The following is a 22196-nucleotide window of genomic DNA, read 5'->3' as shown; positions in this document are numbered from 1 at the left end:
GAATACTTTTGCAAGGCACTGTAAGTAGGCTGTTTGCGGCAATGCGTGAATGAGTCGCACAACGAATGCGTTAATTGCGTCTTATATTCTTTATTCTTATATTCGGGCCAATATGGTACTCGAGTAATCGATTTATCGTTGCACAACTATAAATATGTTTTTAGAGCTCTGTTATTCTTATAACATGATTTTTAAAAATCTGCAATGCACTGAGGGCGTGAAAGTTGAACCGCGATGTAGCGAGGGATCACTGCCAAAGTTTGTGTGTTAAGTTTAAAAACCGTTCATTTTAAAAGCAGATTTTGTTGTCCATCACTGTCAATGGTAGCCAATTTGTGATATGAGTAGCTTGAGTTCCGAGAATTGTGACGAATTGTGTAAACTCGTGCGTTTTTCCCCCTTATTTGCTGTCAACGTTTGCACCTTATTACATTCTTAAACGTCAAATATTGTATACATCTTTGCTTATCTGACTTTCCGGGTCCATATAGAAACGCCCTTTTACTGAGTCTGTGATTCAAAGCTTGAACGTCACAGAGAAGCGTGGGGCAGCTGCCGCCGGTGGTGCAGGCGGCGCAAGCAGCTCAGTCAGCCCGGCGTGCCAGTCAGGAAGACGGCCATCCAGCCGTCGTCATCTCGCCGGCTCTGGTGGATTTTGGACGAATGGAAATGGAAGCTGTGCCGGTTCCAAAGTGCCTATGGTTGTGACCTTAACTGGGCCGGTCGTCGTGGAGTGATTTTAGAAAAGGTACTAAAAATAATATGAATAAATCATTATTTTAAACTATTATTGCTGGAGGGTTAGCCACCAATGCTAGGGAAGCTAACATGCATGTGGATGGAGAACGGAAGTGTTTTTTTTCCGCATTTTTTCCCGGTTTTAACTCACAGCCTAGTATTTTTCCGAAGCTCCCATAATATTTTCTACACGTGTAAAGATATTCAAGTTTAGTCGCGTGTGCAAATGAGCCAAACTTTTCCAGTTTACGATGCGAGCAAGCTAGCTGGGGGGCTAATTAAGCTCACCTGTCGCGGTCACCCGAGTGTCGTCGTACTGATCTGAGACGGAAGAATCCTCAAAACACTCTTAATTATCATTAGAACTCGTGACGAGCCGTCAAATTACACCTACTAGTGCGAAATGGGGTGGGTTTTTGTTCTGTTTCTATTGGAGACCGATCCGGTCGAACGAGATTGTGGAACTCGCAATGGAGTGCAGCGTTAACGCTGTGGACTCGTCGTCGTTGTCGAATCCAATATGGGCTTCTTGTAACGAAAATGGTGCGTTTATCATGCATTAATGTTTGGATTTTGAGAATTTAATGAACTGGATTTACCGTCTGTTAAACAGAACAGGACAAATGACCTCCATTAATGTCTGACAAGTACTTTGTTATTGTACATAAGTAGATTTTTTTTTAGGTGGAGTAGTTCGTCTTGTGTGTTTTATTTTCCTTACGACTTTGTTTTTACACCTTTGTCAAAAAATGGTATTTTATCTATTTTTAGAGGGAGGTCTCGACTCTCAAGTACAGCTCACTTTGTGGCGAGGCTATTAACTAAAATTGCTGTACTCCTCTGTAATTCTTTATATGATCAGAATAAAATTTGTGAGGTATATTCTAAGGATGTATATACATCGATCTTCGAGCAGTATATATTTATATTTTGTAGGTTTGGAGCTGTCGATAATTTTAGTAATCGATAAACTAGTTATTTCGACTAATAGTAGGGTGACCAAACGTCCTCTTTTGCCCGGACAAGTCCTACTTTCACATAGTATCCTTGTCGTCCGGGCGGGTTTTATAAATTCATAAAAATGTCCGGTTTTTATGATTTTTCACGGGACCAATTTGAAGAGAATCCCTCTGGCCGCTGGGTGGCAGCGCCTGCCTGCGATGACATGGCTCCTAGTAGTGGGGAGGGAAGTAGTTGTTCCTCTTGTTTTTGTTGGCAGTTTACCCCTATCATGAGGCATTACTGCTATCTACTGGGTTGACGATTTGGCCACAACGCCTGCCCAGTTGTTAAGTTTTTTACGATAAATATGTATATAATGGCAACTGTTGACTTCTGTCGGAGGTTTGACTGTAAAATCCCGTTTGGTGTCACATCGTTGCGCTGCCGATGATTGTAAACTTTTATAGCAAAGTTTGATTTTTGCCTCAGCTAGCAATCCGTAAGCTAAACCACGCTAGGTACCGGGCCACACAGAAATAATAAATAATTTATAAATGACTGAATTCTGGCCGATTGACTTTGGCCTGTGCCGCTTAACACACCAATATCCCTGTCTACTCTAGATATACAACTACAGGATAGGAGGTCGTCATAGAAATGCATTGATTGGATTGTTACCAGTACATCTTGTTTTGTATATCTATGTGCACTTGGCCTCGATAATAACGTATGACGTAGGGCGGGCACATCACATTTGTTCCCGGAAATAATTAGCCCCCACACTAGAATGACTGAAAAACAGACGTCTTTGGACAGATTTTTTACGGGGAAAAGGCAACCCGATGGGCCAGAAGATGAGCCTACAACCTCGAAGAAAACAAAATCTATGCTACTTCCCAATCACTAAAGACCCATGAACTGCGAAGGAGTGGATTCGTGACACGTATCTGAATAAACCGAGTGATTCGAGCATGTCTGTGCAACAGGAATATCAGCTTGTAGAGATCGCAAATCACGGCGACCTTAAACATACATTTGAGACAAGACAACAACTCTCCCGTGGTTCTGGATTAATTCATTTCGGAATATCATGACATCGCTAGGAGCGCAATAAAAACTGTGCTACAATTTCCAACATCGTATCTTTGTGAAGCTAGCTTCTCTCACTCTCCCATCTCGGGACAATCTCGTCACAACAAAACCACCTCAGGCTTCCCACTGATTCAGCGGGTGAGTTGTATTGTACCTGCACTTAACATGACGGGGCTAAAAACAACTGCCGCACATTGTAGGTGTTCGTACAAATTTGGCATGCACGTAACGTTAAAAATGACCACAGCGATTCCAAAGTACACACTACAAACTTTCTTTAAGGAAAGGAATATTAAGTTATGTCAGCTGCACACAACAACTGCACGGAGGTCTCTCACTCAATGACTTCGCCGTGTCGTTAAGCATTAATTTACGCCATTTTCGTGTTGCACATGTATGTTTATGATGTAAATAGTTTTTCAGCACCGTTGGATAACATTGAGAGTCCAACTGAATATAAAAGAGGTTTTTTTTTCACCAACACAAAGGCTTTGGGAGCAAAATTTTATAAGGGTGAAAAATTTGACAGAACGCCGGACCGTGAAAAAAAGACCCAAATCACACCGGTCCATGGTGCAAAAAAGGTTGGGGACCCCTGAGTTAAGGAACATAAAAAATTAAAATACCTGAGCTGAGCCTCAAACGGTATTAAAAAATTAATAAATGAGGATCTAAGTGCAACAAAAGAACCATTGGCTAAATTACATAGCAAAAGTCTGCTAGCTTAAATTCCATAAAAGCTGTTTTTTTTACAATGCTCCTAACAAATGGTTCAAACACATATTCCTACAAAAAATGGCTAAATATACCCAACATTCGAAAGTTTGGGGTCACTGAGAAATTTCCTCCTTTTTGAAAGAAAAGCATTTTTTTCTCCAATGGAAATAACATTAAACTAATCAGAAAAACTCAATACATTAATAATGTGGTAAATGACTATGCTAGCTGGAAACGTCTGTTTTTTTTTTTTTTTTTTTTTTTTTTTTTTTTTTTTTTACACAATGCTCTTAACAACTGGTTCAAACACATATTCCCACAAAAAACGGCTAAATATACTGTTGAATTCGCCCCCCCCCGGCCAAGCCGCACGGAAACGGCGACAGCTGAACGGAAATGGTGCATCGCTTCTTACTGCTTCCGTGAGTCAACCGGGAGGGCACGTTCACCTCTTGTGTTAACCCTTTGTACTGACTCCATGTTCCAAAAGTTTGAAGAAGGCTCACCAAAAACATGTTGACAATTTATTGGTCGACAATGGTCAAAAAAAGGCAAAAAACAGACGACGGAGGAACAATGCTAAATCCAAAACAAGGCTACATAGAAAAGTTTCCAAGCAGCAAATCTCTTGTTATCTCCGTGTCCAGTGTTTTTGAAGGGTAGGCGGTGTGGGCCGGGCCGAAGGTGTGTCTGGGTGTTGTTTTGGTATCATCCCTCTGTGGCCGTTTTTGGGCGGTTAGGTTCGTGCGTCGATGGGACTATAAACTAAACATGGAGCAGCTGGATTCACACATTAAAATGAGTTATGTCATATTCGCTGTTGCCACTAGAAGGCAGTATATCCACTATCCACCCAAAATAATAAAACTAAATCCAAACACTTTCAAAACAAACCATTACACCACCACTTTAAACGAATACTCGAAGCAGCAAAATTTAGTTTGAATCTTTTTCTAATTGAATTACTCGAGTTAATCGATTAATCGTTGCAGCACTGATTTTTTTTGCCTCATGGTTGTTCAACTCTGGCCAGAGCCACGTAGAAAGAGGGTTGACACTCCCATAGAGATCCATTACAGGTGGTCCCCGGGTTACGAATGAGTTCCGTTCATAGGCTGGCGATGTAACCCGAATTTCCACATAAGTGGAAATTAATCCTTTAAGTACCCTATGATACCGTCTGAACCTCAATATACCTGGCCAAAAACATGTATTATACGTCATATTAATAAGATAATATAAAAAAATAAGATACTGTGAGTTGGGGCTTCTGTCTCCAGTTATCAAATATTTTAGCAATCAAGTATTTTACTGAAAATTCCGTTGATTGATTAATCAGATAAAACTAAGTATTCTTTTAGGGAAAGAGCAACTATTAACATACATGAGAAAACAAATTTCACCAAATATTGAACCATTTTTAGATGATGTCTTTATTTTCGATGTACATAGTTGAAAACAGCCAACAATTGCATCTGAGATGTGACTAGAAAAAAACAAATTCACTGCTTTCACTCAAAAAACTTTAGATCTTATTAAGAAAAAAAAAAAAAAATCCTTACCTAAAAATATCATTACGCTTGCTAACATACATCACGTAAAAGTTTGGTGTTTTTCCCACGTGTTTCAATTGAATTTCCATTTGTGCCAAGCTGTTTTTAATTACTATTTAAGTTTTAGTCTAAATTCTAAGTCCTGATAGGATTTTGAGTTTTTGCCGTGTTGAAAATACATGTATGATACCTGCTGTATTGCAGCACATTAGGCACCAGTGCTACTTGGCGTTTTATCCATCAATGACTATCGAGCTAAAATTGACAATTAGCTTTTATTATGTTTTTATTTTACACCCTCATCACTCTATAGCACTGTGTTTTTACGAATTAAATAAAGCCTGTAGGAAAGACATGTTAGCCAAGCATTGACAGTCATCATAATTAATAGAAACCTAGCCCTTCTGCTGGGCTAACGTTACGTTAGCAAGGTACAATAACGTTAGTCGTATTTATTAGTTGCCTGCAACTCCAGACTCACCGCTGTTCCAGTGATAGTCTGGCGACCGTTCCGCAGATCAAATTTCCAAGGCGGAGCAAGCCAAAGCAAACAGACAGCGGAGTGGACCAATCAGCGATGGGCAAACATGACGTTGGTAAAGTAACAAGAAACTCTAACGTGTCGAAATAAACATACGAGGAGAGTGGAGAAGTTGACTCAACATAGCTAGTGCGAGACAGACTGTTGGTTTTAGTGACTCAGTGTGTTTTTGGTCGTTTAAAACTGAATTTACCGCGGATTGGAACATTCTGGGCTCTATCGTTCGCCATCTGTGTTGTTGTAGAGACGACTTCCGACGCGCAAAAGTAACGTTGCTCGTTAAGAACACGTCATGCAAATAAATCTGATTGCACGGAAGATTTTCGTTCTGGCTCGGGAGGCCAATAAGGAGCTGGTTCCCAGACTCTTACGGTGTTTGACAAATACAGGGAGAACAGTGTGGCCTTGCCATAAAAATTTATTAGCGCTGTTAATTTAATTTTACCTTGTCCCCGAGTATTGCTTCTCCGCTCTTGGAGTAAACTGGGTGCCTTGGGTGGAACGGACTAGGCGGGCAGATCGAGCGGTAGCGCCCTGCCCGGGTTTCGGGGGTGGTCATCGGTCGCGGGTTCCAGCCGGGGGTCCGGAAGCGTCAGCACGTCGCCATGGGTAGTGTTATGCAAGCGCTGTCTTACTGTGAATACATGAAACGGTGTTCGCCTGTCCAGTTTGAAATGCTCCCACACGTTTGACATTTTCTGCTTTTTCTTGGTACCTTTTTTTTCTCGATTTCGTCGCCTTCTTCGTCGTTACCTATATATTCATGCGTGGTTGAAATCAAATGTATCCGCCGCCTCTCTATTCTTCCTGTACACATGTGACGTCAGCGCGTTGTGCCGCATTAAAAGTAGTCCGAGGCGGAGAAAATTCCTCTTTCAATTTTTCAAATCGAGTTACTCAAATTTTTTGACTACCGTATTTTTCGGACTATAAGTCGCACCAGCCATAAATGCCTAACGAAGAGGAGGATGAAAATATATAAGTCGCACCGGATTATAAATTGCATTTTTGGAGAAAATTTTATCAAGTAATAATCCAACACATTGAACAGATATGTCATCTTGAAAGGCAACTTGAAATAAAAATACAATCGAGAACAACATGCTGAATAAGTGGACAGTGTGATAATGTTACATGATGCATGAACAACGAAATGCGAACGTGGCTTGTATGTTAACGTAACATAGCTATTAAGTTATTCAGATAACTATACCATAACGAACATGCTAACAAGTTTACCAAACCAACAGTGTCACTCCAAAACACCAAAATAACATGTAAAATGATATAATAATGTGTTAATAATTTCACACATAAGTCGCTCCAGAGTATGTCGCACCACCAGCTAAACTATGAAAAAAAAAAAAAAAAAAAAAACTGACTTATAGTCCAAAAAATACGGTAATCGTTTTAGCTCTAATATTTACGCTACTAAAGCGATCTTTGCCGAATAAAGAAAATTCACCGACAGCAAAAAAAAATTAAATCACTTGATCGCTCAACCAATTTAGTCCTTGTTTTGTCAAAACGGTTATTTTCGAGACATGATCTGGCAGCGAATGAGTTGACAATGACAGCACATTTGTAGGAACTGGAAATTCTCCATCTATTGTCTTCTTTTAAAATAATTTCCCAAGTTGTCAAATACAAGAAGAATTTGTCACAGCAACAGCTATGTTGTTTTTCTTCCTCAGGCGCGTGGCTCGACTTGAGCTGCCGCTCCGACCAGCTACAACTTCTCCGCTGCCTCGTCGTCAATGTGACGCAAGACCAAAACACCAGCCGCAGCAATAGCAGCGCACCCGGCTCGGGAATGGCTCTGGAACGGGGCAAGTACGACTTCTACATCGGCCTAGCTTTGGCCGTCAGCTCCAGCGTCTTTATCGGAGGCAGCTTCATCCTCAAGAAGAAGGGGCTGCTGCGTTTGGCTAGGAAGGGATCCATGCGAGCGGGTAAGATGCTAAAACGACTTGGTTTCACCTTCTTTGAGATTAACGGTGATAGATGTCTAATGCATTTGAACTTCGAGGGCTAAAGAGGTGTGGCTTGAGCCACTGCTGTTCCTTTTTCAAAGGGGACTTTGTATTTGCATTTCACAATGCAAATGGAATGAGGCAGTGAGACCATGCCCTATGTTGTTTTAAATAGTTTTTCCTCCTGTTCACCTTTCAGGCCAGGGCGGTCATGCGTATCTGAAGGAGTGGCTTTGGTGGGCTGGTTTACTCTCAAGTAAGTTGATTGAAATGTTTTCAGCAACGGCAAGTTTGTCATTTGTATTCCGAGTGGGAATGTTAACAAAGTTACTGTAGAGCCTTGAAAACTCTTCCAAGAACAGAGAACACCTTTATGAAGTCCATTCCGGCTGATAGAATCTTGTTTAACTCATTCACTACCAAAGATGTACTTACACGTCCTTTGGAACACCTGCGTTCACTACTAGAGAAGAATATATTAGGGCGGCAGCTATGGAATATTTTAGTAATGGAGTATTCTACTGAAAATTCCATCGAGTAATCAGATAAATATTTTTTAAGTAAAGAGCAATTATAAATATACTTGAAAAAACAAGACATTTCACCTAATATTGAACCATTTTTTCGCAATGGATGTCTTTATTTTAGATGCACATTGTTGAAAACAGCCAACAATTGCATCTCAGATGTGACTAGAAAAAAACAACAAATTCACTGCTTTCTCTCAAAAAACTTATTTCTTACTTTAAATGTCATTACGCTTGATAACACATATCACTTAAAAGTTAGATGTTTTTCCCTTGTGTTTCAATTAGAGCTGAAACGAATACTCAAACAACTAGACTTTAAAAACTGATCTGAGTAATTTTATCCACCTCGAGGAATCGTTTAATTTTGCCAGCTCTAAGCATCGTGTTTTGCCCGGACTACTTTTAAAGCGTGACAACGCGCTGACGTCACGTGTGTAGAGGAAGAAGCAAGAAAGAAAATACCTTACTGCAGCCGACAGTCGTCACAAACCGCGTCAACGTTGCTAAAAACTACGCCCGCATGTTGCCACGGTGGTAGCAGGTAGCGTCTGATGCGTGTCATAGATATCACATGTACATAGAACTAGATGCGAAATTACCGACTTGGCGGCGTTAATAAAACAGCCGCCATCTTGAAGCAGTACACTTCTCAGCGCTCATAAATAAGATTAACGTTACCTGGATGGCTAGGTTTCTATTCATTATGACCATTATGAGATGAGAAAACAAGACATTTAATCTAATATTGAACCATTTTTAGTCAATCAATGTCTTTATTTTCGATGTACATTGTTGAAAACAGCCAACAATTGCATCTCAAATGTGACTTTAAAAAAAAAAAAAAACAGCTTTGTGTTTGTTCAATATTGTAGCGCTCACAAGATAGAGACAATATGCACTTAAGAACAGACTTCTTTACATCTACAAAAAACAAATATTGACTGGTCATTAATGCAAATGTCATGGCGCCATACCAAAACTGAAATGATCGGATTACAACAAACTAAATAACATCACTAGTAGGAGTGGGAACCTCAGGGCACCTCACGATACGATACGATTCGCGATACAAGGCTCACGATAACGATTATATCACGATACAGCGATTATCGATGTATTGGTCAGAAATTGGATACATGAAATTCTACGATACAACTGTTGAAACGGAAAAAAAAAAAAAAAAGATATTTGAAAATAGAAAAAAATACTGTTTAAGTCATTTATTAAACAGTGACACCTTTTCTGTGCAACATTGCTGTAAAATATAAATCTACTGCAAATTGTGCCCCTGCACATATAGAAGAAACCAACCACGACCACTGATATCGCTTGGAGAGATCAAAAAATAAATAAAAAGTGCCGTAGGTGTCAGCAGTTGAGCTTGGAGTGGGGCAATGATAAAATTGGTGGGTCTTTTCTTCGTATATGAACTTTGTTGCTTGGTTTGAGCACTTCCGCTATCTGCTTCAGCAATTAAGATGTCAGACTTGCTCAGTCACAGTCTTCCTCACCTTAAAAACAACAAAATAAAACAAAAAATATTAGCTACTTCATAGCGTTTGAGTTGAAATCCTGATTTTTTTTTTTTTTTTTTGTGTTGGAAGTATTGAATTAAAAAAAATATGAATTGAATGTATAGAAATTAAAAATTCAATAATTACCTATTTTTAATATGTAGGCTACATCAATAATTACCTATTTTTAATATGTAGGCTACATTAATTATCATGCACATCACTTTATATATCTTGGAACCTATTCAAACCATTTTTATAGCTTATTGTATCAAAATGACAGTAATAACAGTTTGTGTCGTAAACTAGATGGAAATTGGTTCTCAAATAAATCGGTAAATTCATGTGGGCTTGTTCGATATTCATTTTCATCCAGTTTAGGGTCCTGGTTTATTTTATATCATTCAACACCAAATGTCATCAAAATAATACATGTAAATTAAAAAGTCAATTACATTGCAAAACTTTCTTACCTCAAGTGATGAAAGCAAAGCTCACAAACTCCAGTGTCCACTACGTCACCAGCTCCCAGTGAAACTTATTTTTCTTAGACAATTCTTGCATACAGCAAAGTCCTTGTTCACCTTGCTTCCTTTCTTGTTGGTGTAAAATCTAAAGTGTGTCCCCATGTGTGATTTGTAGCAATATTTTTCTCATTTTTTCCCTCCACCGTTCTCACTGAGCTTTTTTATTTTTTCAACCCACTTGGAGCTTCTCTTCTTCTCTAGACAACTTGTGCGCACTTTACCCTCACCGCCACTCCCGAGCGCCCCTAGTGGACCGCCAAGGAATTGCTCAACAAACATTGAGCAGTTTACAGCATCCATACTCCATTGTATGGCCAATATGTTAAATAAAAGTATCGATTCTTGGCGGGAGCATATCGATAACCCATCGGGTTGCAAAATATCGCGATATATCGCTGTATCGAGATATTGTCACACTCTTAATCACTAGCAATTTAACCCTTGAGAGTCGAAGGACGCGCCGGCGCGTCCTCAGCGCACGTCGTCTTTGAAGCGCCCTCACGTTTTAATTACGTCACCCACATGCCGTTGGTTGGTCTCGTTTTAAAAGTGCGGAAGTTGCGGTTTACTCTCGTTATTATTTGAAGTCAATCGACCAACTAGAACGTGAGATATTGTCATTTAAGTTTTATAGTTTTATTGTCCTCTCAAAAAAACATTAAAACGCTGCATGGATCATTTGTTTATGTCTATATTTCCATCATTTCTAGTCCTTTTTCAAAACGGAAGCTCCATGAAAAAAACACAAATCAAACGAACCCTTTCGAAGTCACAGTGGAAGCACAAAATGCGTTTTTTTTATTTTATTTTTTTATAAATATAACTGCGGTGCGAGGTTCAACCGAACGAGAGGGAGGAGGAGTGTTCTGAAGCAGCGAGGTGGCGAGCGACGGCCAGTTGGATACTGCTGGATCGAGCAGCGACTTTGTGTGACTTTGACAATGAACGGAAAACTAAATTTAGCGCAAGCAATTGTGCTTCTGATCAACTTGAGGAAGAGGATGGTCCAAATTCGTCATCATCGTCTTCTTCGGAAGAGTCCTCGAGTGAAGATAGTGACGGATTTGAACACGTGGGTGACGCCATCGACGAGCAGAGGTAAACCAACTCACTCTTTTTTTTCATGCTGAAAACGTTTCTTTTGAAAGTTTCTTTTGATATTGCAAGACAGTTAATTTTGATGCAATATAAGTGTGTGTTTGTGTATATAATAATAAAATGTGCATATCAGATCAAAGTCGTACGTGCACTGTGGGTATCCCAGGCAGGAATTTATCATTTGTGGTGTTCTTCTTTCTATATGAAGATTAGGGATGTAGCACATATTCAGCTATGGTATTCTTTCTATTGCCATACATATAGATTTCCATTATTATTTATTGCTGTATATATTTTTATTTTATACTTTATTATTTTCATAAATACTGACTTATTTTCATGTACATTTATAGTGACAATGAAAGCAAAGTGAAATGAAAATGGAAGGGTGGAAAGAGGACCGACACCCCATGGAAGTGTGAGCTGTGTGATGTAGGCGTGTCTAATTCCAGGACGAAACTGCTTTTCGGAGTGGCATGACTGAAAAAAATTTAACTTGTTTATTGTAAATATTTTTGAAAATGCTTTTTTCCCCCCAATGTTATATATATATATTTTTTCCCACATCAATCTTCTCAATTTGTGTATATAAATGTGTGTTCAAGAAGCTTGATTGTGTGTACATAGTTTTCATCAGGCGATTGGCCGCAATACCTAAACTCATAAAGAGATGGCCTCTAAACACTTTTTGTGTTAGATGGTATATATTTTTTCACTGTTCTTCACTGTTAGGTCTGCTGTATATAACCTGTTTTGACTGGAGCATTTATAAAGGCAAAAAACGCCTATGGCTATACCTGTTGTTTATGTTGAATTGTCAAATATAAGACTATTTATTCTAAATTTTTTTGGTTGAATGTTCATCCTAACATGTTGAATAAATATTACAAAGTTTCAAAACGGTTCGTTACGCATGTTTGGTTGTCAATTGGACATCAATATTAAAAATTTTGCCAAAACGATTTTGGAATTTTTGGTCTTTTTGGGCCCAAAATGATGATTTATAATTGATCAGTGAAGGAAACAACAATTTGGACATGAAGTTCAAGGTGTCACAAAAAAAGGGACCAAACCAGGCCATCGTAAACAATTCTTTCTTTGAAATATAAAGGCAACTTCAAAGGCATGCAAAATCAGACAAAATAGGCCCAGACCTTAAAGGGTTAAGTAATGAAACAACTAGAAGAGTAACTGAAGAAATAATTCGCACTGAACATGAACTTTGAAACTTTTTTGCATCCCGAGTGCCACAATGCTTGTTAGATGCAGGAACCGCCGCTGCGCATTACTACTTTAGCTTAGCTCATGTGCTAATAACTTAGCACAGCTAGCACAGTCTGCTTTTTCTATTTTTACAGCATGAGGGTGTTCTTATTAGTCTGGTCTGCCCACAAAGGTTGATTAGTAATTTGGGAGGGCACCATTACTGAGAGTGGTCATGTTCACTAATGACCTGCCTGTGCTGCATTCAGATTAGTGAGTTGTTTTTTTTTCGTTTTTGTACTCCACGTCAATCGCCACTTTATTTTAACTAGCCATCAAAATAAAATATCAATTCTTGGGGTTGGATTTCATTAAAATTCCCCGCAAAAACGCAATTAATATGGTAGTGCGTTTTTTTCAGTATTATTAAGCTTTTTTTTTTACTTGTGCAACTTATACACTGGAGCAATTTATAGTCTGAAAATTAAGCTATATGTTCAATGGAGCTGATTTAAGCATCCAAGTGTCCACCAGTGTCATTAGCTTGTTTTTACTATTTTTGTCATTTCCAGTGGGTGCGGGTGAGGCCGCCAACTTTGCAGCGTACGCCTTCGCCCCTGCTACTTTGGTCACCCCACTGGGCGCCCTCAGCGTACTAGTCAGGTAAATGTGCAAACTTGAATTCATTTGACGAACAACAATAAAATTTCCAACAAAATGGAGGTTCGACTCTTGTTTTTGCTCAGCGCGGTGCTGTCGTCGTACTTTCTGACCGAGCGTTTGAACCTTCACGGCAAGCTGGGATGTCTGCTGAGCGTGCTGGGTTCTACCACTATGGTCATCCACGCCCCCAAGGAGGAGGAAATAAGCAGCCTGGAGAGCATGGCGGAGAAACTGGTTGACCCAGGTGTAAAGTTGTTCCTAACTAACCATTTACTTAGTTTTATAGATCTAAATCAGACATGTCCAAAGTCCGGCCCGGGGGCCAAATGCGGCCCGTGGACAAATTTCATCCGGCCCCCAGGCTCTGTCATAAAATCAATAACGTCTGGCCCGTACACAGACTTAATAAATTGGTCAGCAGTACTGCTACCAGCATATGAAGTAGCTTACACACTAAATGCTGCTCCTCATTTACCCACTAAAAAGCGGCATTACTCCAAGCAACATTACCCCGTGTGACCTTTTACTCCCAATTTTCTAAAATGGTGACAATCACCTAAAAAAGAAGTTGACTGCGACGTCCGACGCTTCAAGGCTAGGTGGAAATTCGACTATTTCTTCACTAAAATACGCAACAACTGCATCTGCGTCATTTGCAAAGAGACAGCTGCTGTTTTTAAAGAGTTCAATGTATTACCAGACAAGACACGCTGACATGTACGACAAGATTACAGGGAAGATACGTCGCGAGAAATTGAAGCAACTTGAAGCTAGTTTAATGTTACAGCAGCAGTGTTTCACAAGAGGTCGAGAGTCGAAAGAGAACGCCACAAAGGCTATTTGCGAGTTGAAATTATTAATTAAAAAAACAATAATAATGCAAATGTGACACACATAATGGCTTGCTAAGATTTGCTTAAATATACTGTTCTACGTAAAGGATGTCAGCCAAGGTCGGCCCCCCACATTTTTACCACACCAAATCTGGCCCCCTTTGCAAAAAGTTTGGACACCCCTGATCTAAATGATCAGAGACCAATCAGAGACCAACAAAATTTTGTTTTAATTATCCTATTCAAGGGAGAGAGACTTAAGTTTAATGATAAAAATATGATTTCCTCAACGATGACTGTAATTTCCGGACTATAAAACACACCTGCCTAGGGATGGGAATCGAAATCCGATTCCAATTCGGAACCGGTTCCAAGTGTTTCGAGGCCTCGACATCATAATGAAAAAGCTTTAACGATCCCTAAATACGCATATTGCGTCGTGACGTGTCTTGTTGTCCAGACGCATCAAACTAGCATGGCGCCAAGAACCACTCGCTCCAAAGTTTGGCTACACTTCACCAGGGAAAAGGGTGAAAATGAAAGGTTACGATAGTTTAGCACGAGCATTGCCGCCGTAAACATAACAATGACAGCAAGTAGGTTCGAACACTCGAAAGTGTGTGCCTGGCTATACAGCTAGCTAAACTCCCAAATGACGATGCAGAAGACGTTGGTATAATTTGCTGACTTCATTCAACCATCACTTGAAACTAAAAATAGAAATGAAACAAATCAATTTCTTCCCCGATAACAAACAGGTTTGCATCAACGTAAATCAGCGATGATTAGTTGATAACGCAGTAATAACAAAGTTAGCATGCGTTCACTAGCATTAGCACATCGTTTAAACCACTACACAACTGGATTTAAGTGTCTGATCGCGAGTGGAAACATACAACAACACAGAAGATGATACATACAGGCGTTGGCTTTGTAGATATTTTACAAACATTAACAAATGGCTTTGTAGATATTTTACAAACATTAACAAAGAACCTAGGCTCGTGGCAGTGTTTCCCTTTCTCACTAATTCGCTCACTCGCTTGGATGCGCATTTCTTCTTCGCGTGTAAGCGCGCTCTTCTTCACATGAGCGCGTTCTTCTTCGCGTGAGGAAGCGCAAGGGCGCCACCACTTGAGCGGGAAAGCACCATAAAAACTAAAAGGCATGCATTTCAATATACTGGTAAATAAAAGTTGCTAATGGCTTTTCCACTTTATTGTGGCAACAATAATAAAGAAAACAATCACAAAACAACAGCGGGCTGAGCGAAATGCAACTGCTATCACTCGCTATCTCGCCCGTTCTCCCATTCCTACTCGCTCCCTCGACATCAGGGGTCCCCATCTGCCGGGCCATGGACCGGTACCGGTTAGTGGCGCATTTGCTACCGGGCCGCACAGAAATAATAATTTAATAACGACCGCATCTGGCCGAATTAACCCTGTGCCCCTGCTTAACACACCAATATCCCCGTCTACTCTAGATATAATACTACGGGATGGATTAGAATGTCGTCATAGAAATCCATTGATTGGACTGCTAGCAGTACGTCTTGTTTGTGTATATAATATATCTATGTGCGCTTGTCCTTGATAATAACGTATTACTGGGCCGCTGGCACAGCACATTTGTTTCCGGAAATAATTAGCCCCCACACGAGCGAAGATGACTGGAAAACAGACGTCTTTAGAGATATTTTTACGGCAAAAAGGGCACCTGACGGGCCTACAACCTCGAAGACCCACGAACTGCGAATGAGTGGATTCGTGACACGTTTGTGAATAAACCGAGTGATTCGAGCATGTCTGCAACAGGAGGATCAACTTGTAGAGATCGCAAATGAGGGCGACCTTATTAAACGTACATTTGAGACAACAACTCTACCGAGGTTCTGGATTAGTCATTCCTGAATATCCTGACATCGCTACGAGAGCATTGAAAACCTTGCTACAATTTCCAACATCGTATCTTTTGTGAAGCGGGCTTCTTAATTAATGCTTAACAACAAGGGGAAGTCGTTAATGGTGAGAGCAGTGTGCAGTTGTTTTGTGCAGCTAACATGACAGGATGTATCTGTGGAGAACTTTTCTACAAATCCTTCCATGATCAAACGTAAGTTACTATTCCTTTCTTTCAAGAAAGTTTGTAGTGTTTACTTAGGAATCGCTGCATTTGCGCATTTTGCGGCTATGTTTAACGTTACGTGCATGCGCAGAAGTGCATTGTTGCAATTTTTGATGGGTTGCAAAATTTGTCAGAACACCGGTCCGTGAAAAAAAGACACAAATAACACCGGTCCGTGGTCCAAAAAAGGTTGGGGACCCCTGCTCTACGTCATAGCTCCCCAGTCCGATTGTCTCTTAATGTGGCTGCGCTTAGTTACGGATATTACAATACACAATGAATAGGTTGTCGCTTAACCCTTCACATTTGGCTGCCTCTAGCTTGAAACTGCCTTAAAAAAAAAAAAAAAAAAAATCTCATTTGCAAGGCGTGGCGGCTTTTATTTTGGTGTGGCGGTGCGCCACAAGCTTTTATGTGTAGGGGAAACCTAGCCTCAATGTTATTGACGCATATCCCCTTGATTTCGTCAAGGCTTCTTCGTCTTCGCCGCGTTGGTGGTGACCGTAGTCCTGACGTTGATCCTAGCGGTGGCGCCTCGCCACGGCCACACCAACATCCTGGTCTACATCAGCATCTGCTCGCTCATCGGCTCTCTGTCGGTGTCGTGCGTCAAAGGCTTGGGCATCGCCATCAAGGAGGCGCTGGGCGGCGTCAACGTAGCGCGCGTCCCTCTTTTCTGGCTCCTCCTTTTAGGCTTGGTGTCTTGCGTGGGGACGCAGATCAACTTCCTCAACAAGGCCTTGGACATTTTCAACACCTCGCTGGTGACGCCCATCTACTACGTCTTCTTCACCACGTCGGTGCTCACCTGCTCGGCGGCGCTCTTCAAGGAGTGGCGGCGCATGGACGCGGCTGACGTCATCGGCACTCTGGCCGGTTTCCTCACCATAGTGGTGGGTATATTCCTCTTGCACGCATTCAAGGACGTCAGCGTCAGTTTGGCCCAGCTCGTCGCCACCGTGCGGAAGGAGCAGAGAAACGGCGGCGCCACCGCATACCCCGAAGCTAACGGGACGTACCAACTCCTGCGGAACGGCGGGGACGCAGACGAAGAGCGCGACATGCCGTTCGACGCGGTTTCTAGGCGAAACGGGAACTTGGCATCGTAGGACAATTTCACTTGTAGCACTGGAAAACAGTCAAAATAGGATTTCTTGTAAGTATAGTGATCAAGGAGTGTTAACGCATTGGCTGCCATTGACAGCGATAGACGTCCAAAATGGATTGTACGTCTGCTAGTGATAAACTCGGAGAAAATTTAGTTTTTAAGAGCCACATGATTGGACGTCTATCATCATCAATGGAACTGAAAGTTTTTTTTGTGCACCAAAAACCATCACGGGTCCATGTGACTTTTCCAACAACCTTATTTGACATCAAAATGGTGTCTTCTGTGACTATATTTTTGCTGTGGGCAATAAAAAACTATCATTTTTAAATTTAAATAATTTGAACAAGGACTAGTGTGCTAATACAGGTTGAAAGCAGTGTCGAAGAGCGCGCATGTCCACTCGTGGCTAAATCGTAACCTACAGGCAACAATAAGTCTGCAACTGACCTTTCGCATAAGCCCTCTCCCCTCTTAGTTACCGTTGCTAATCCGACAAACTTCGTCAACTGTCGTCACATGCTCTGGGAAAGGTGATCTTTACCACTTGCTAATTGGTAATTATGAGTGCGCCCTGTTCATGTGCTTTTGTCGTAACATAAGAACATGGCAGACGTACTTCATCTTAGTTTGTTGCATGGGCAAAACTGTTTTAAGACTCAAAAACTGCTTTAAAAAGTGAATTCATTAAAATGCTGTAACTGAACAGTGCAGCAAGCACTTGGTTTAAGGCTGCAACGATCGATTCTTTAAGTAATCCCATAGACTTAACTTTCAGTTGACGGGACACAGGGCCGATCCGTAGGGGGCCTATTTTCAAAAACCTAAAATTCAAGTATTTCAAAGCCGCTAGTGACCTAAAACCAAAACAGGCACCTCCCTTAAGCATATACACTCACCGGCCACTATTAGGTACCACCATGCTAGTAACGGGTTGGACCCCCTTTTGCCTTCAGAACTGCCTCAATTTTTCGTGGCGTAGATTCAACAAGGTGCTGGAAACATTCCTCAGAGAGTTTGGTCCATATTCACATGATGGCATCACACAGTTGGGGCAGATTTGTCGGCTGAACATCCATGATGCGAATCTCCCGTTCCACCACATCCCCAAAGATGCTCTATTCGATTGAGATCTGGTGACTCTGGAGGCCATTTGAGTACAGTGAACTCATTGTCATGTTCAAGAAACCAGTCTGAGATCATTCCAGCTTTATGACATGGCGCATTATCCTGCTGAAAGTAGCCATCAGAAGTTGAGTACATTGTGGTCATAAAACGATGGACATGGTCAGCAACAATACTCAGGTAGGCTGTGGCGTTCCAACGATGCTCAGTTGGTACCAAGGGGCCCAAAGAGTGCCAAGAAAATATTCCCCACACCATTACACCTCCACCACCAGCTTGAACCGTTGATATAAGGCAGGATGGATCCATGCTTTCATGTTGTTGACGCCAAATTCTGACCCTACCATCCAAATGTCGCAGCAGAAATCGAGACTCATCAGACCAGGCAACGTTTTTCCAATCTTCTATTGTCCCATTTTGATGAGCTTGTGCAAATTGTAGCCTCAGTTTCCTGTTCTTAGCTAAAAGGAGTGGCACCCGGCGTGGTCTTCTGCTGCTGTAGCCCATTTGCCTCAAAGGTCGACGTACAGTGCGTTCAGACTCTTCTGCCTACCTTGGTTGTAACGGGTGGTTATTTGAGTCACTGTTGGCTTTCTATCAGCTCGAACCAGTCTGGCCATTCTCCTCTGACCTCTGGCATCAACAAGGCATTTCTGCCCACAGAACTGCCGCTCACTGGATATTTTTTCTTTTTCGGACCATTCTCTGTAAAGCCTAGAGATGGTTGTGCGTGAAAATCCCAGTAAATCAGCAGGTTCTGAAATACTAAGACCAGCGTTAACCATGCCACGTTCAAAGTCACTCAAATCACCTTTGTTCCCCATACTGATGCTCGGTTTGAATTGCAGGAGATTGTCTTAAACCATGTTTACATGCCTAAATGCACTGAGTTGCCACCATGTGATTGGCTGACTGGAAATTAAGTGTTAACGAGCAGTTGCACAGGTGTAGCTAATAAAGTGGCCGGTGAGTGTATGAGTCTCCATGAGCAGCAACATAAAACAATTCAAGGTCGTTCCGTAATAAAATCCCGAATATTTTTTTATACAAGTATTACAAATCTTAAAATGGCTATAAAATTCTCCAATTTTCCGCTAGATGCACAAAAATCACCAAATGCAGAGATAAATCACCTATATTTTCAGGATCAATTGCAATATTTAACAGTTTTTACCCAAAATATATATATTTTTTAATTTAGTTTTCAACAGCTAACAAATTCCTCACTCAATTTTCACATCAGAAATGTAATACTTGAGGAAAGCATGCGTAACATCATAATATCACTCAACAAAAGAAAAATTTGCGTTTTTCTACATACAATCACAATTTATTTGAGGGTGAATTTCTATAGCTATGAACGTAAAAGACTCTTGGTTAAAAGCAAAACACTGCCAGTTACCGTTATTTTTACGTAATTATTTCAAGCAAAAGTTGAGGTAATGTGTAACCCAACATGGCGGCCATCACAAAACAATGTGCTTTTTAAATTGAAAATTCTTGTAAATAAATGCTTAAATCGCGTCATTTCTATACATATGAACGTAAAACAGTCTAGATTCTTGGTTAAAAACGATAAAACGGGCAGTCATTGTTATTTTTACGTAATTATTTCATGCAAAAGTTGAGGTAATGTGTAATCCAACATGGCAGCCGTCCTAGACAGGTTTTTCAGTTGAAAATTCTTGAAAATAAATGCTTAAATCGCGTGATTTCTATAGATATGAATGTAAAACAGTCTATATTCTTGGTTAAAAGGAAAAAAACGGGCAGTTATCGGTTATTTTATGTAAATATTTCAAGCAAAAGTTATGGTATTGTGTAATCCAACATGGCGGCCGTCACAAAACTAAGCTTTTTAAGTTGGAAATTCTTGTAAATAAATGCTTAAATCACGGAATTTCTATAGATATGAACGCAAAACACCCTAGACTCTTGGTTAAAAAGCAAAAAAAAAAAAAAAAACTGCAATTATCATTCATTTTACGTAAATATTTAAAGCTAAAGTTAGGCTATTTTTTTCCCATTATTTCATTGTGTTCACAACGTTTCAAAGTGCGTGCATGGTGCTATTAAATATAATAATTACATTGAATCCTGGACCAATCACTCTTGAGACACTCCTGCCTGCTTGTATGCAGTAAAACCTTTGCCCTATTTCCACTTAAATCCGGCGTTAGAACGCAGCTTGTAGTTGATCACAGTGACAGCCAAGTCAACGTTCTGCCTGGGTCCGGCCCCATACGGGAAGGTGTGGGGCAATGTCTGTGGGAGCTGTCTTGTCAACTGATGGTGGAGTCTATGGTAATTGATTAATCTATCAATTTGAATAATTGATTAATCGGATTAGGAACATAACGATGCAGGGTTGCACTTTTCACGTCACAAGAGCAAGAAATGCATTTAGAAAATAAAATACCTGAGCTTGGCCTCAATTGGTATAAAAAAAATTAATAAACGAGGATTGAAGTACAACAAAGAATCAGTTAACTTGCATGGCTAAAGTCCAGAGATTAAATGCTATAAAATGCTTTAAAAAAAAAACTTTTAAATACAATGCTATTAACAAATCAAACATAATTTCCACAAAAAAAAAAACGCTAAATATACCGAAACTAAATTATGAATGCATAAACAATTAGGGCTGCAGCTATCGATTATTTTAGTCGTCGATTAATCGATGAACTAGTTAGTTCGAATAATCGAGTAATTTGATTAGGAACATTTGATGGATTTTAAAATTTTAGGAGCTGTAAAACAAAGGCTTGCTCATAGACTTCATAACCAATCCTTCCTGTTTGTTTGCGAAACAGCTTTCGTAGTTCTTCAAATAGCCAAGTTTAAACCTAGCTTTGACATGACCGTGTGCCGTCTTCGGCGGAGTATTACTAAATGAAGCTTCAAGCTCGGCCCCCTATGGTAAGGCGTGACGCAAAGAATGACGAAGTGTCAGGTCAATATGTAATCAAGTCAATGGCTTGCTAAAATTACATTTTCAAAAGAGCATTAAATTTGAAACCAAAATTAAATTCCTGAGTGTTTCTTCAAAATATGCAGAATTTTTTCATTAAAATATAAATACTTGAGCTTATCCTTAAACGGTATTTAAAAAAAAAAAAAACTACAACAAAAGAACAATTAGCTAATTTGCATAGCAAAAGACCGCTAGCTTAAATGCTATCAAATGTTAACTTTTTATTTACCATTCACTAAACAAATCGTTCAAACATATTCCCACAAAAAATGGCTAAATATACCGCTACCTTAAATGCTATAAAACTTTTTTTTTTTTTTGTTGTTATAGAATGCTCTAAACCCACGGTGGCTGAGTGGTTAGCACGTCTGCCTCACAGTTCTGAGATCAAGGGTTCAATCCCGGGCTTCGGCCTTCCTGTGTGGAGTTTGCATGTTCTCCCCGTGCCTGCGTGGGTTTCCTCCGGGTACTCCGGTTTCCTCCCACATCCCAAAAACATGCATGGTAGGCTGATTGAACACTCTAAATTGTCCATAGGTGTGAGTGTGTGCGTGAATGGTTGTGTGTCTCCTTGTGCCCTGCGATTGGCTGGCAACCAATTCAGGGTGTCCCCTGCCTACTGCCCGAAGTAAGCTGGGATAGGCTCCAGCACCTCCGCGACCCTCGTGAGGAATAAGCGGCATGGAAAATGAATGAATGAATGCTCTAAACCAGGGGTCCCCAAACTACGGCCCGCCTCCACATTTTGTCCAGCCCCCTGAACATCCCCCCCCCGCCCCCCCAATAGTATTTATTTACTGGCTTTTTTCTGTGAAGAACCCAGAGAGGGTTATTTGGTTATTATCTGTTTAAGTGTTATTATTATTTATTATATTTTGGGCTGTCAAACGATTAAAATTTTTAATCTAGTTAATCACAGCTTAAACATTAATTAATCG

General features: G+C 40.4%; 1 protein-coding gene across 1 annotated transcript; it reads left to right on the top strand.

Moving 5' to 3' along the window:
* Window positions 1–66: 66 nt before the first annotated feature.
* Window positions 67–21516, top strand: nipa2 (NIPA magnesium transporter 2). The gene is made up of 6 exons (XM_057840356.1): window positions 67–748; window positions 7278–7535; window positions 7756–7812; window positions 13001–13091; window positions 13175–13335; window positions 16523–21516. Exons 2-6 carry the CDS (start codon window positions 7397–7399, stop codon window positions 17158–17160), a joined length of 1086 nt encoding a protein of 361 aa, XP_057696339.1. The 5' UTR covers window positions 67–748; window positions 7278–7396; the 3' UTR covers window positions 17161–21516.
* The last annotated feature ends 680 nt before the right edge of the window (window positions 21517–22196 follow it).

This window comes from Corythoichthys intestinalis, chromosome 7 (assembly GCF_030265065.1).
Source record: "Corythoichthys intestinalis isolate RoL2023-P3 chromosome 7, ASM3026506v1, whole genome shotgun sequence".
NCBI lineage: Eukaryota > Metazoa > Chordata > Actinopteri > Syngnathiformes > Syngnathidae > Corythoichthys > Corythoichthys intestinalis.
This window is presented reverse-complemented; position numbering and strand designations above follow the sequence as displayed.

What these genes read in the sequence shown, in the direction of transcription:
- nipa2 (XM_057840356.1), top strand. Translation starts at nt 7,397, where the DNA reads ATGGCTCTGGAACGGGGCAAGTACGACTTCTACATCGGCCTAGCTTTG. An exon ending in GAAGGGATCCATGCGAGCGG is followed by an intron (nt 7,536 to 7,755) that starts GTAAGATGCTAA and finishes TTCACCTTTCAG; the next exon opens with GCCAGGGCGGTCATGCGTAT. An exon ending in GCCCTCAGCGTACTAGTCAG is followed by an intron (nt 13,092 to 13,174) that starts GTAAATGTGCAA and finishes GTTTTTGCTCAG; the next exon opens with CGCGGTGCTGTCGTCGTACT.